Source organism: Typopeltis vanoorti, chromosome 1 (assembly GCF_054136105.1).
Source record: "Typopeltis vanoorti isolate ZY-2024b chromosome 1, IOZ_Tvanoo_1.0, whole genome shotgun sequence".
Classification (NCBI taxonomy): Eukaryota; Metazoa; Arthropoda; class Arachnida; order Uropygi; family Thelyphonidae; genus Typopeltis; species Typopeltis vanoorti.
In genome coordinates, this window is record NC_143549.1 from 180,920,044 (window position 1) to 180,936,279 (window position 16,236).

At 36.2% G+C, this 16,236-nt stretch overlaps 1 protein-coding gene across 1 annotated transcript in view; it reads right to left on the reverse strand.

The window, feature by feature from the left end:
• The window catches only part of Megf8 (multiple EGF like domains 8), a 752,012-nt gene that overhangs the window by 634,198 nt on the left and 101,578 nt on the right, over positions 1-16,236 (reverse strand). Inside the window, exon 3 of the mRNA XM_090404705.1 lies at positions 15,989-16,152. Coding sequence (XP_090260831.1) covers positions 15,989-16,152 — 164 coding nt within the window. The remainder of the gene's footprint in view (positions 1-15,988; positions 16,153-16,236) is intronic.

Genomic DNA, 16,236 nt, shown 5'->3' on the forward strand with positions numbered 1-16,236 from the left:
TAAGCTGGAATTGTGAACAAATCAGCAGAAATGACTTATTAATGTAGCTAAGTGTAAGTTTTGAATTTTACTATCTATAGATGAAAAGCTAATTATTCTACTAATGGAACTCTACTGCAGGAAGTAGAAATAAGAGGAAGGAAAAAAAAAATGGAAAGGAAAAGATTTGGGGATAATAGTGGCTAGAAAGATGAAGTTCAGAATGCACACTGCAAAGATGGTAAAGATGAAGATAACACAAAGGATTTCTATCATAAGCATAAAAATTTGATGGTTCCATATATCCTCTGCCAATCAGACTACACTTGAATTTGAAAACGGGGAAGAAACTTTGGAGCAAAAAGAAAAGCTGGTGATAAAATTGATCTCAGGACTGCAGAACACAAGCTAAGAAAACAGATTAAGAGCATGTACTTTGCAAAGTTGTTTGTTTGTTTATATAGATGATGATGATCATCATCATCAAATTCCTGATATGTATCCTGAATGGTGTACAGGATATTATGAAAGTACTACGTGAAACAGTTACACCATCATTAACATCCAATCAACAATTTTCCTCCAAATTAATCTGTTATCTGTCCAGACTCCAACATTATTAGATTTTATATTTCTGTCTTCTAATGCACTTTTTATCATATCAGTTCACCTACATCTTGGTCTTCCTCTGGATCTTTTTCAACCTGGCAGAGAACACTTGTTTTGCTAATCCTTCTTCTCCCATTTGGTTTAAGAGACCATACCATCTGAGATTAGCTATGCTAACACATTCCTGAATGCTAATTCCTGTTGGGTATTTTCTACCACTGTGCTGACATTGCTCGTTTCACTTTGAAATCTTTCCAAGTACTTACTCCAGATATCTAGAATATCTTCATCTTCAATTTTCATACAGATATATGGTTTTTATTGTTATATAGTTTATATAGATGATAAAGGGATTACATATAATGGAGATATATAAGTGATGACAATTATTTTCAGTGAATTCTTGGGAAATTTTTCAAAGAGAAAAAATTAGAGGAAAAGAGATAATGGGCCATCCATGAAGATTATGCAAGGGAATACTGGTGAGTAAAGGAGTGAATGTGGATTGAGTTTTATGTGTAGTATAACAGACTTTGTGGTGTCTGAAGTGTCCTCCTCCACAATGAGGCTGACAATTCTGTGGAGTTCTATGATAATAATAGTCATCATCATGCATATCAAGGATTTAGGCCTAGCATGACCTGTTCCGACCTTAGAAGTCATCGTTGAATCGTTTAAGAGGACGTCCTGGTTTTCTTTTTCCTAATGGCTTGTACTTTAAGGCTTGTTTTGGTAATCCTTCTGCTTTCATTCTTTGAATGTGTTCCATCCATTTATGTTTATATTTTTTAATTTTTTCTATTACTGGTTCTTGGTTTAATTCTTTCACAATTTCTTTGTTTCTTTTGTGATCAAATAGGGTATACTTTGCAGTTTTCTCATAAACTTCATTTCTGCTGATATTAATCTTTGTCTTTTTGTTTTATTGTTCAGATTTCGCTTCCATACCTTAAGACTGGTAGGGCTAATGTATTGTATACTTTTAGTCTGGTTTGTTTTTGAATTAGGTTTGGTTTAAATATAGAGTTAATTACACCTGTTATTTTTAAATATTTTGCAATTTTTACATTTATATCTTTTTCATTTTCATATGTGATCATACATCCTAAGTAGTTAAATGAATTCACCTGTTCTAAGATCTTGTTATCTATTACTATTTTAGTTCATGCTGGATTTTGTCCTTTAAAGGCCATAGTTTTTGATTTTTCTGTTGATATTATCATATCATAATCTTTGGCTATCTCATTTAGATCTAAAATAGCTTTCTGAAAATTATCTTCAGATTTGTAATTATTATTTGGTCGTCAGCAAAGAGGAGAGTGTTTCAGTTTACTGTAGGAGAAAGTTTAATTCCTTGATGTAAATTTTTATTCCATTTTATTATTATTTCATTTAAGTAGATATTAAAAAGAGTTGCTGAGAGGGGACATCCCTGTCGGACCCCTTGGTTTATCTCCCTCATATATGATAGCTCGTGACTTAATCTTATTTGTATTTGATTATTTTCATATATACTTGTGATAGCTTTTAGGATAATATTTGATAATAATAATAGTAATAATAATAAATCAAATAAAAAAAATTGTTTAATAATGTGCATATCTACTAAAAGCAAATTTCTGACTTGTATTCAAGTTGCTATAGCAAGGTACTATGTCAGATGTTCCCAAACTTCTTTGTTTCAAACCATCCTTAGTTTTTCAATAATTTTTTCACAATGCTCCTCAAAAGAAATACCTAACAGTTCAGTTTATTAAGTAGTTAGGTCTACACTAATCACTAAGTATTTATGTCCTAAAACTTAATAGCCATTTGAAAAAATTGTTCCCAAACTGTACTATGTAATATATCCTCATTCACTGATGTAATAGGCTTGTCTTGATATATCATCCTATGAAGAAGTCTGGCACAGTCAAGCTGGAAGACCTCAAAGGCCATAGAACACTGAACCTATTCACTTGATCAGCAGTTTTGGTAGTTGTCATCAGGGACCTATTATTCTTCCTTGAGTGATAAAAGGCTCCATCTTCATCTCAAATGATATTTAAATACCAGTTGAGATCTTTCCAACCAAAGGGCAGTGTCATTACCAAATGAACTATAAAGGGTCTATTGGAAGTTTTACACAGAGGCTTTTATTCAACAAACTGATTTTGGTTGATTTCATAAGATAAAGGTATATCCCTCATAAGCATACAAAAATTCATAAACAATTTATTTGTGTGTGTGTGTGTGTGTCTGTGCGTGCACGTGTGTGTAAGAAATGGAAGCCGGAGTTATTAGGGAACACTTACTGAGGAAGACTGTTCCAGAGGACAGAGATAAATTGAATAAAATAAGAAGACGTGAAGCAGATTTGTCATATCTGAGGTTGTACTGAGAATGGATGTTGGACAGCTACTGCTACTCTTGTACTAATAGATCCAACAGAAAGTGGAGGAATGATGGTTGACAGTTTGGTGGAGCAGCGTCCATGGAAGTACCTATAGAAAACACAAAGCGGAAGCACTGCCAGAGAATGAAGTGAGTCAATGAGGGAGAGAGCAGGGAGCATTTATAATTTGAACTGCTCTCCTCTCCTCTAGATGACATCAAGAATTTTTAGAGGCTTTAAGTGCACTATTTAATTGTGCACTTAATTGGGATTTGGGATTTGTAAGTTAGTAGCTAGATGGGTGAAATATAGTGTCTTGAACAGAAAAGAATGCTTAGTTTATTAGATGCTGAAGAAGCTATACTGATGTGGTGTGTATGCCAGGAGAGGCTGGAGATAAATGTCAGTCCGAGGAGAGAGAGAGAGATCTGATCCAGTCTGATGATTTGCATATTACAGAGGGTGAAGGTAGGTGAGATGAGATCTCTCTTTTGCAAGAGAAATGACAAGACTTCATTTTGGCAGCACTGAAGGTAACCAGGTTATCCTCACCTTACTGAAGGATGGTATGGAGATGAGTATTTAAGGCACTGAAAGCAGATGATCATGATGCCTGGGATGTGTGAATATTACATGCTTTGTCAAATGAGCAGGATGAATCAAGGTAGTGGCGATCAATTGATACTCTGATGTCAAGGCAGAGTATCAGTTGGCAAGATTATATCCAACTTTCACAAGTTGGATATAATCTTGTAACACAAACAGACGATGAAGCTGCTCTTGTTCATACTAGAATAAGTGGCAGCTACAGAAGATTATACAGATAATACAGGACAGGTCCAGTTGCATTTAAATACTGTGCTTTGGAGCACAATATTTGAATGCAACTGGACAGATGCCACTGGGACCAGAAGATTTCTTAATAATTAAGTTGTTTAGGAGTATACAGTATGATAGGAGTTTCTGTTTCTGGTACAGTATGGTAGGAGAGGTGATCTGCCTTGATCAACCAAACAGAAGCTGAAGGAAGAGTGATGCAAGGAGATCAGCATTATCCTCAGATGCTGTAATAGTGGGGCTATCTGAATGAGAAGGGGTAGGGGGGGAAGAGAGAGAGAGGAGTGAAAGTGCAGGTAATAGAAATTGCATCTGATGGCCTTTTCAAGGGACTAGAAGGCAAGGATTCCATTTGGACAAAAGGTAAATTTTCTGCTGTTGATCCTTATTGATTCTTATGACATCTGATTTGGATTTCCTGATTACTGGATGCTTCAGCAGAGGCTTATTGCACCATCTGTGGTGAGTTGTTTTTTTCCTTCAAATGCTTTACTATACCTTTTGTTGAACCAAGGCTTGCAAAGTGGATAAGAACTTTGGGTAGAATGGGAAAGAAAGGCCAGTGAGGATAATATCTGCAAAATGTTCAGAGCAAGTGTTTGGGCTAGAATAGTATATTCTAACCAAGTTCCAGAGGTAATCTCATTTGGTACCTTTGCAGTGCTAAAGGATATGTGGTTGGGAATGGAGGATGTTGTGTGTATGTGAGGAAACTTTCACAAGATTGTGAACTGAGTTACAGAGAAGGAAGGTGATCTTTACAGAATATCTGGAAAAAAAACTGGTTAATAAAAGATCCAAACGGTATTGGAAGAGTAGAGAGGATTGTTGGAAATTTGAGTTGGTAGATATATGTTTTGCATTAGATCACTGCTTACAGAAAAATTTCCACATCATGTCCATCTTTCCAAGTGCTGCTGGAAAAGGGGAATCAGCTGGAGTTATATACTAATATTAAGGTCACCTAGAAAGATACTTCACTATTTGGAGAGCTGGAATGAGAAACTAAGCTTCATGAATAAGAAGAAACTTGGAGACCGGTGTTATGTCCGTATCTTACGATATTTGTTTATCTTGTTTTACAAACTGCCTTCGTCTATATTCTCCTAACTTCTACTTTCAAAACATCATCAAAGTTTCTACCAATATCTGAGCTACTGTTCCCCGTAGTATCCCTAGTATTTGTATTTTAACTGCGCCCTTTGGGATATTTAGTTTAAGTTACTTTGTACATAAACAGAGAAAGGAACTCAAATATCTGAAAAGTGCTACTATTGCAGTCGTGACACTATTTCTCGTTACTCAACATTAATTCTTTAAGCTTCCCGTTTCTTAACAGTAATTCCCCGCGTGGTTAGGCTCGAATGTTTCTAAGCGGTGCATTGGATATAGCAATATCAGACAACTTTCTTCATCATTAAATAAAAGGTTTATTTAGCTCTCTAAGCATGGTACATATCAAAATACTCAACTAAATTACTTACACACTAAAATTAGCTTAATACAAGTAGTTGGGCTATGATTCAACAAGAGTTACTACGATCATGCCACCACAAATTTTCATACAAAACACGAAATCACTTAACATGGAATAATTAGATCACCACATATCATTAGGTTATTCAACTTCAAGTATACTAACAAAGATATTAGGTATTCTAGCACATATTTATGACAATTCCGATTCTCTACACATCACACTAGGCATTCACATTCCTCAGGCTACTTGATTACTCAATTCGCTCTAATCTAATTCAATATTAACAAAACCATTTACTTCATTAATACACAGCTATGTCATTAACTTTCCTTTTACAAAGTAGTAGGCACTCAAGATTCTTAGGACAATTAAATATTCACAAATTATCAACACTAGCTAGTTTACCTTTTAACACTCTCTATCAAATTCTAAAGTCCTATTATAATTTCTCCCTAATCACTTTAACAGTTCCGAATTATGACAATGGTACCTATCACAAACAACTTTTAGTTAACATAAGACAAAGTTCACAATACCTTTCTTTAGCTTCACTTACGGGCCTTTACTTTCTACTGAACGGACTTGCTTGTATAACTTCTTGCAATTCAGGGCTATATAAACATCTGTGCCGTCAGCTGTACTATCCGAAACGAGGACATCAATATTTTCTCAGCTTCCTATGGCTCTTTGGTATATCTTGCTTTCTACATAGGAATACGGGAATAGCTTTCCCGCTCACCTTCGATTCCTTGTTGTGGCATGAGGATATAAGCCATATCTCTCCACTCAGGAAAACCGTGAAGTCCACTCGAAAACCAAACTAAGGCCCAAGAGAGCCTACCCCTCGAAAAAACCCAAAAGCCAAGTCGAGTCCCCTTCAAGTCTCCTCTCAAGTCCCCTTTCTGCCCCGAAGGGGGGGGGGGGTTACCAACCCTTTTATAGCTGCTCCCCTAACGGCGCTCTTTCTTACTTCTTTTTCCCACCTCCTGCTTGTTTTCCATCTGTCTACCAATTGGGTAGCATTTGGCCGCCATACGTCATTTTGATCGGCAACTCGTAACAAAGTTTCTATCCGGGTATAGGCCTTAAGCGATATTCCGTTATTTTTCTTGTTAGCCTCTATCTCAACCCCCTTTTAAACCTTTTCTCAGAATTCTACTTAATGCTTAATCTGTAGCCTCTTACATAGCGTATTTCATGACTCATTCTTTTATACTTATGGACTTAACTCTTTCATTCTTAATCGCATTACTATATTAATTCTTAATCAGCTACTTATTTAATACAAATTCCTTGTTTAGTCATAATACATCTTAATACATTATTTTCTTTTGTTACCTTAACTAAACAATAGACCTTTACATTTTACTCAGTTTATACTGGATGCAAGAATATTAAATTATTCTTTCCATGTGGGGTTTTTATTTATGTTATTTGTTTTTCATGTTACACCATGATAACTGAGAATACTATATTTTCAAGATATCAGGTAACACCGGCAAATGTAGCTGATGAATTACTAAATGGCACAAGGTAACCTTGAGTCTAAGGAGGTCAAAATAGGAGATTCTAAATTAGCTATTATCTAGCAGGCAATGTAAGATCTAACAAAGACACAGATGCCACTCTAGTGGCAAATGTAATCATGAAGTGTATCATTTGGACTTTAAGGGTGGACAGTAGTTGAATGTAATTGCAATTTGGGTTTCCATCAAGAGTAGAAAGTCTAGTCTGCATATCTATAACTGACAGTACCTTGGATAATGGAGAAGTGGATGTGAAAGTGATTTTGGCATGTTTTTTATATAGTGTTTGATCTGTCCTATTTGTTCAAATTTGTTTTTTTAGACATTTATTTTAATTGCGGTGAATGGCATTGTAAGTTTTATAACATATAAACTTTACCAAAAAAAACGGTAAATTAGGTAAACTATCAGTAATACAAGGTAAGTTGCGAGCGAGGATCGTCTTTCTGAAAATTTTCATGTCTATATGTTATAATCTTAATGTCACAAGTTTCTCTAAAGAATCAAATTGTAAATTTTAACTTTTAAATCAGAGTCAGATAAAGAATAGAGTAAGAAAATGCAGGGAAAGGAGACAGACTCTTCGACATGACATTCATAAAGAGTGCAACCAGTCTTCCTCCATAGCATCACTTTAACAGTGCCTCACACACCCCGCTACTCACACATAACCTGGCAGAGTATATTGCAGCAGGATTATGCACCAGCTGACCAGGAAGCCTTCTGACTTGTTTCTGACATGTTCAGGCCTGTGTACTATCAGACAGCCAGCCCATGACACTACTATTTGGTTGGCTATAACCTTGAAATGAAGGAAGTTTTGTGTCTCTGTTTGGCATGCCATTGAAAGGCATCACTCACACTTCAAAGAGAAGAGATAAGAGGACAGAAACCAGAATCCCTGCTCTGGAAGCCAAATATAGCATTTGCCATTACAGGCCTCCAATAAGCAGGTTGGCATTGTTTCGCAGGCAATGAAGGCCATCTACCACGAGTCTAGCTCACATTTCCTCCAACTAAAAGATATCCTTTTGCAGCAAGTATGCTCACCTGGTATGCTAGAGATCCACACCACAAGAAGTCAAGGTTGACAATTAACAGGTAATGGCTACTCATTAATGTCCCATTTGATCCTTTTCTTCCTAACCAATGAAGACACAGTATAATATCCATTTCATGCATTAAAGAAAATCAGAAAGAATTGATGAGATTCTGAGAAGATTTTATCTAACACCCACTTTTAAACTAGTCAACAAAATTTCCGTTTTTTGCCCCCTATAAATGACAGTGTATATCAGTTCATGTAATCTTTCCTATTATGGCCAAACCATTCTGTTGCAAGATTAATTATTCATTAGCTATTAAAAAAAAATTTTTTTAAATAATTAATGATGCCTGATTAGAATAAGACATTTCTATATTTTAGAGAGAGAGAGAGAGAGAGAGAGGCAGCTGTTCCAATTTAACTTAAGGTGGTGAAGTAAGGCCTCATCGATTTCTTTAAACAAATGTTCAAATTTATATTAACATCAATGAAGTAAGAATGTTTAAGACCGTAGGATATTGTGATCTATATCTAGTCTGGTGGTGTGCCAAGCCAGATTTCTCAGATTTACTGTTGCTAATATAAGACTAGTGTTATTGTACAGTAATCCCCCCCCCTTATCCACAATTTCGTTTTCCACAGTGAACCCCACTCTGAAAATATTAAATGGAAAATTCCAGAAATAAACAATTCATATTTTTTAAATTGCGCACCATTCTCAGTAGCATGATGAAATCTTGCAGCGTCATGCCAGTGACACGAATCATCCCTTTGTCCAGCATATCCACTCTGTATACACTACCCACCCATCAGTCACTTAGTAGCTGTCTTGATTATCAGATCGATTGTCACAGTATCGCAGTGCTTGTGTTCAATTAACTCTTAAAGTATTTTACTAATTAATGGCCCCAAAGCATAAGAGTGCTGGCAATTTGGATATGCCAAAGAGGAGCCATAAAGTGTTTCTTTTAATTGAAAAGATGAAAGTTCTCAACTTAATAAGAAAAGAAAAAAATCAATCGTATGCTGAGATCTACAGTAAGAATGAATCTTCTATCCATGAAATTGTAAAGAAGGAAAAAGAAATTTGTGTTAGTTTTGCTGTCGCACCTCAAACTGCAAAAGTTACAGCCACAGTGAGTGATAAGTATTTATCATCATCAAATTCCTGACAGGTACTCTCAAGGGGTGTACAGGATATGATAGTACTACATGAAAAATTTACATCATTACTAACTTCCTATCCACAATTTTCCTGCAAATCAGTCTGTTATTTGTCAAGACTCCAACATTATCAGATATTATATTTCTATCATCTAAGGCACTTTTTATCATATCAATCCACCTATATCTTGGTCTTCCTCTGGGTCATTTTCCTGCCAACCTGGCAGAAAACACATGTTTTGCTAATCTTTCCTCTCCCATTCTGTTTAAGTGACCGTACAACCGGAGATTAGCTCTGCTAAAGGATACCTGGGTACTGACAATGTCAAGTTCTTTCATAATATCTTCATTTTTAATATGATATTACCATTGATGCCATCTGTATGTGCCCCTAATCTTTCTCAGGACTCTCATATCTGCAGTCTCTAGTCTTTGGTTGTTTTGTTAAGTTAAAACTGGTTTAAACACTGTCTTGTATACAGCTAATTTAGTGTTCCGACTAATTTCTCTCTTATTCCATATAAATTTATTCAATCAACATCCTATCATAACAGCTTTGTTGATTCTATTGTCTATTTCCATATTTAATTTACCATCTTCACTAAAAATCGTGCTTAAGTAGCTGAACTGTTTTGCATGTTCCACAGGTTCTCCATTCACAACGCATCAGACATTTTCAGTGATTCAGCCTATTTTCATTGTCTTTGTCTTGTTATTATTATTATTTCACACCCCCAGGAAGTCCAAAGACTTATCAAGGGAGGGCACCTACTCTACAACTCTGTCTCCACCACTCAATCCACTAACTGACCTCAACTACACCAACGCCATCTACTGCCGACCACCACCACTAGTATTTCCACAGACAATCACAAACATCCATGCCCACGGCGTGATTCGAACCCACAACCTTTTAGCTGGAGAGTGGATATGCTAACCACTCGGCCAGCCAGGCTGGCAATGGTATGAAGGTTATTGTTGACCTTCATACCATATCTATCACAACAGTTATTCAATTTAGTCAGGAAATCTTGCAGACTTGTAGCGGATTTATTTAGAAGTATAACATCGTCCGCATAAAGCAAAGAGCTGACATTAACATCTCCAATTTTGATATCATGTTTAATACCACTTTCCGTCATAATGTGATCCATATAGATAATGAATAACAGAGGGGATAATGTACATCCTTGTCTAATTTAACATTAAACTATCTGGGTTTAATGTTAAACCCAGATTTAACATTAAACTATCTTCCTGTACTTCCTTCAATTCTAACTGCTGACTTACAACTCAAATAAAGACTAAGTATTGCTTGATATAATGCCCCATTGACACCATATAACTGTAGCGTATTGAATAGCTTCTCTCTTGGCACCTTGTCATATGCCTTTTCCAGATCGACAAAACTTAAATACAGATCATTGTTATATTCCCATGCTTTCTCAACTATTTGTCGTAAAGTGAAATTCTGATCCTGACTGCCACTATTTGGCCTGAATCCAGTTTGTTCTTCACCAAGCTTTTCTTCCACACTTCTTCTCAACTGTTTCTCAAGTATACTTACATAAATCTTACCAGGAACACTCAGTAGGGAAATACCTCTGTAATTCTCACAACTATGCAGTGCAGCCACTGTAAGATATTTATACCTCCATACTTGAGCATTTCTGGTCAAATATCATCTACTCCTGCTGCCTTTCCACAATTCAGAGCTTCGATGGCTTTTTGTACTTCTAGTATGGATATGTATTCCTGACTGCATCCCTGTTGAGTATCTTTACCACAGTGCTATCACTTCTTGATTCATTTGCCAGCATAGCTGGCTGAAGGGTTAGTGTATCCACTCTCCAGCCAAAAGGCTGCAGGTTCGAATCCGGACATGGGCATGGATATTTGTGATTGTCTGTGGAAATAGTAGTAGTGGTGGTCGGTGGCAGATGGTGTTGGTACAGTTGCAGCCAGTTGGTGGATTGAGTGGAAACAGAGTTGTAGAGCAGGTTCCTTCCCTCGATGAGTCTTTAGACTTCTTGGAGGAGTGAAATAATAATAATAATTTAGCAATTTTTTGAAGTAATTACTCGATACTCCAAGGATATCTTTTTCTCCAGTTTTCACGTCACCTTTATTTCCTCCATTTCTGAGCTTCTTCGACAACCTCCAGAATATCTTGCCACCTTCTTGATATTTATTTTTTATGGTCTTACCAAAGTCTTCCCATGACTTTTGTTTAGCTAGTTTTACACAGTGTTTAGCTTTCTTACATTTGTCTCCGTATTATAAGAGCACAAGCTGACTTCTTTGCCAAGAACATTTGATATGCTTTCTTCTTTTCCTTCACTACCTCTTTAACTTCCTGTGTCCTCCATGGAGTTCTGATTTTCCTATCCTTGCAGACAACCTCCTCACATGCCTCTCTGGCTGAATCAATCAGGGTTTTCTTCAAGGCTTGCCACTGAATCTCTAAAGTTTGGTTCCTGTTCTCAAACTCTTTCGTTTTTTTTTCAATAATCTTTGTGTATTTTAGTCTACGGTTCACATCTGAGAGCTGCTCAACTTTTATTCGCTTTATTCGCTGTGTCCTCCATGGAGTTCTGATTTTCCTATCCTTGCAGACAACCTCCCCACATGCCTCTCTGGCTGAATCAATCAGGGTTTTCTTCAAGGCTTGCCACTGAATCTCTAAAGTTTGGTTCCTGTTCTCAAACTCTTTCGTTTTTTTTTCAATAATCTTTGTGTATTTTAGTCTACGGTTCACATATGAGAGCTGCTCAACTTTTATTCGCTTTATTCGCTGTGTCCTCCATGGAGTTCTGATTTTCCTATCCTTGCAGACAACCTCCCCACATGCCTCTCTGGCTGAATCAATCAGGGTTTTCTTCAAGGCTTGCCACTGAATCTCTAAAGTTTGGTTCCTGTTCTCAAACTCTTTCGTTTTTTTTTCAATAATCTTTGTGTATTTTAGTCTACGGTTCACATCTGAGAGCTGCTCAACTTTTATTCGCTTTATTCGCTGTGATAAGTGCTTATCACATATGGAAAATGCATTAAATTTGTGGGTGGAAGACATGAACAGAAAACGTGTTCCAATTGGAGGCAACATGTTTGTTATGTCAGAAAGCACTGAGCTTATATAAAGACTTCAGTAAGGGAATCCCTGAAACACGTGACAAACCAAGCCATTTACTGCAAGTAAGGAAGGGTTACACAGATTCAGGAATAGGTTTGGACTGAAAAATATAAAAATTATTGGAGGCTTAGTGAACACAGCAAAGAATTCATGCACTCTCAAAAACAAAAATCATCTGCCCATGTTCTGGCAACATAATCAGTAAGCATGGATGACAGCCATCTTGTTTACAGAATATTTCCACCTATGCTTCATCCCAGAAGTGAAAAAATACTTGGAAGAAGAAGGATTGGAATTTAAAGTCCTATTAATAATAGACAATGCACCTGGCCATCCTGAATCTGTTGGCTATGAAAATGTCGAGGTCGTATTTTTACCTTCAAATACAACCTCATTGCTTTATCCCCTTGACCAGGGCATAATTCAGTTTGTCAAAGCCACATACACCTGCCTTGTATTTAATCGCATTTGATCAGAAATTGATGCAGTGCATGAAATCATTCACTATTGCTGATGCAACAACATTCACCAAAGCTGCAATGGATGAATTAAAACCAGAAACTGTAAATGCCTGCTGGAAGAATTTATGGAGTGAAATCGTGAATGATTTTAAAGGCTTCCCAGGGATTGATGAAGTTAGGAAAATCATTAACACAGCAAGATAAATTGGCAGAGCAGAATTTGCCAACTTGATTGATGAAGAAGTGGAAGAACACAACGAGAAGTGTTAACAAATGAGGAATTGGTAGAACTTGTTAAGTCATCTACAGAGGAAGATGAAGAAAAAACTGAAACAGAACCAGCAGTGTAGACGTTGCTGAAACTTGCAAAAGTGTTTCGAATTGCACAGACATTAAAGAACAAAATTATGGAATATGATCTTCAGATGGAACGCAGCATTAAAGTTACCTGTATGATCACCAAAGGATTACAACTATTGTAGCAACACTTTGATAAATTAAAAAAGAAAGAGACAACTTTCGATTACAATGTTCTTCCAAAAGGTTTTGGCAAAAAAATCTTCAACTATAGAGGATCTCCAATCATCGACATTGTCTGCTCCTGATATCCATCCATCAACATCCTCATAGCTCGATGATCCTCCTGACAATATGTCAGAAGGTCAATAGTAGCCTAACGCTGCATCACATTGTCTACGTCATTCATTTCATTATGTAGGCATTGTATCATCTCACATCATCACAAGAAGAAGGATGAGTACAATACAATAACTGTATTTTGAGAGAGAGAGAGACCACATTAATATAACTTTTATAGCAGTATATTGTTATAATTGTTCTATTTTATTATTGTATTTGTTGTTTTTAATCTCTTACTGTGCCTAACTTATAAATTAAACTTTATCATAGGTATGTGTACAGCAATCCCTCGATTAGTGCACCTAATGCGTTCCTTAAAACAGACGTATTAATCGAAAATGCACTAATTGAATATAATAACCTATGGGGAAAAGTATGATTCGTTCCTCAAATTTCTTTTTAGAACCTTAATTTTTTTATAAAAGAATTAAGGTATGTCTAGGGCCTAGTTAAAGGAAAACCATGAAACTGAAAGACAATAAAACATATTCAGAATATAAATTTTATTATTCTACTTCTTAACAAAGAATTGAGCTAACATAGTTTGGCAGGCATTTTGTTTCTTTTTTTCATACAACAGACAATATGGCCCTATTGCCTCTTCTACTCTTCTGCAAATTTTACTGCTTCTTTCTTCATCAGGGTCAGTCTCTAAACATTGCTGCTTAAAAACTTTGATTGTACGAAAAATATTTTCAAATTGTTTCTGTGAAATCTCTTTTGGCTAACTATCAGTGGTTAAATTTTCTTCATATTCTTCGGGATCTTCCTGCTGTGCATCTAAATTTAGCAGGTCGGAATCACTCAATTCTTCAGAATGAGATTTAATTAACTCTTGGACTTATCATTGTCAATCTCATCAAAACCCATTCATGCCCAATTTTAGCAATTTCCTCAACAACATTATCCATTTCATTTTTATTGCTAGCAGTAATTTCATTCCAATATTGATGATTATTTTCAATAGCAGATTTAACATTAAATTTCTTCCAGAATTCTACTAATGTCATATAATTCTCACCAGATGTTGCTTCTATTGCCTGTTTAAATGTTCTTCTCAGGTAGTATGCCTTAAAGGTTGCAATAATCCTGTTCCATAGGTTGTATGAGAGAAGTTGTATTTGGCGGTAAAAATTTGGAACATACTGTAGATGGAAGTAGTGTAGTATGCCATTAAAAATAACTGTGTAAAATGTTTTAAATCGATAACTAAATTATTTTATTTCATTATGGTGAGTGATTTTTTAAAATAGTTAGCCATAAAAATGTATAGATAGAAAATTTTTAAAATCTGTAACATTTATTTTTGTGGACCTTGGAACATATCTCCCCCCCCTTATCTGTAGGGGGGGCACTACTGTATTCTCTTTTCTACTAGGCGCCCAGTTTGTCCGAAATAAGAACGATGACAGTCACAAGGAACTTGGTAAACACAAGGGAGAGCTAGAGGAAACTGTTTATCTTTGGAAGGAAACCATGCTGATAATCTGTTGATAAGAAGAAAAGTAGCTACTAAATTGTATTTGTTAAGAATTTTGGAAATGAGTTCTGAGATGCCAGAAATAGTCTGCACAGTTAGCCTAGTGGCTATGAGCTTCGCAACCATATTCCTGGGGAAAAAGTGTCATAGGCTTGATTCTCGTCGATGACAAGAGGAGCTTAAGGATCTTACTCAGCCATAGCCAAGTTAGCCGGTCTTGGGCGTGGACAGCAGGGTTTTCCCCCAGTTTATCTGGGGTTTTTCATCCCACAAACAGGCAAACCGGTCCCATGAACACACACGGATTAGTCAGAAATACTTAAGACCCAGCCATAGGCCTGATTTGTCAGCTATCCCAGTCCCAAGCCTGGATAAAATTTGGGGGGAATTGAAATGGTGCTGTACTTCCCTATAAAAAGGGACTCATGGCCATTGTATCATCATATGCTTAAAAAAAAAAAAAAAAGATGACAGAAATGTTAGGGATTACACTCGACACTATTTCCTTGTTATTTGAGCTAGGATTATAATTAAAAAGCTGTTGTGAGGTTATGAGTTTCATATATCATGTAATGTTTAAGAATTCCTGCTGTAATATGAGAAGTCCATTCTCCTCTGCATTTGCTAACTTTTATTTAGAACATTTAGAAGACATCCATGTATTGAAAGCCAACTTTCACTGGATGCTACATTCAACAGCAATGCGCTCACCATTCATCACAGAAGACTGGAATTATAAAAACTTTATTACAACTTGCTCATACTATTTGTTCTACATCTTAATTCTATTAATTATATATTGGGTTTTATCCTTTATCCAAGTGTTAGCAAACAAAGTTTGCACCTGAAGTACTTTCAGGACTGGGGCAACTCGTGGTAAAGGTGGTATAAGTTCTCATCACTTACCTTAGTATCTCCCATAATGCAAAACACATCTCCTTGTGGACATGTATAATGCTATGCATTAGGGGAAGGGCCACTATCCAGACCAGTTTCGATCTTTATTGAGCCAGGTCCAGGAGCCAGACCCAGAGGTGGTGATACAAAGGTGAGAGTAATGGAGAAGTCTTATTGACCTATACAAGTTGCCAAAGGGTCTCAATTTTATTTTAATCTTAAATGTTGCTAAAGGTCTTCTGAGAAAATCAGCCTAATCAGACTAAAATAAAGGGAGGGAGAGAACTGCAGTGGGTTCTTTCTATCCAAATAAAAGCGAAAATTATTTCAGTACATCGAGCAATGAATCATACACCAAAATACTTACTGAACCTGCTCGAGATGTAACAGAAGTTGGTAAAGTACTGCCACTGAAGCTCCCTAACAGAGGACTGAGATAGGAATCTCCATCATATACAAACACGTGGTCATAGGAACATTCTGTTTCCATCTCAAGGAAATGTAAAGTAATAAAATGGTCGGAGTTGTTAGCTGAAATTCAAAAAAAAACATATTAAAGATATCCTCAATGCATCAGAAATTATTTAAATTCACTTTTTTGCTGGTAATAAACAA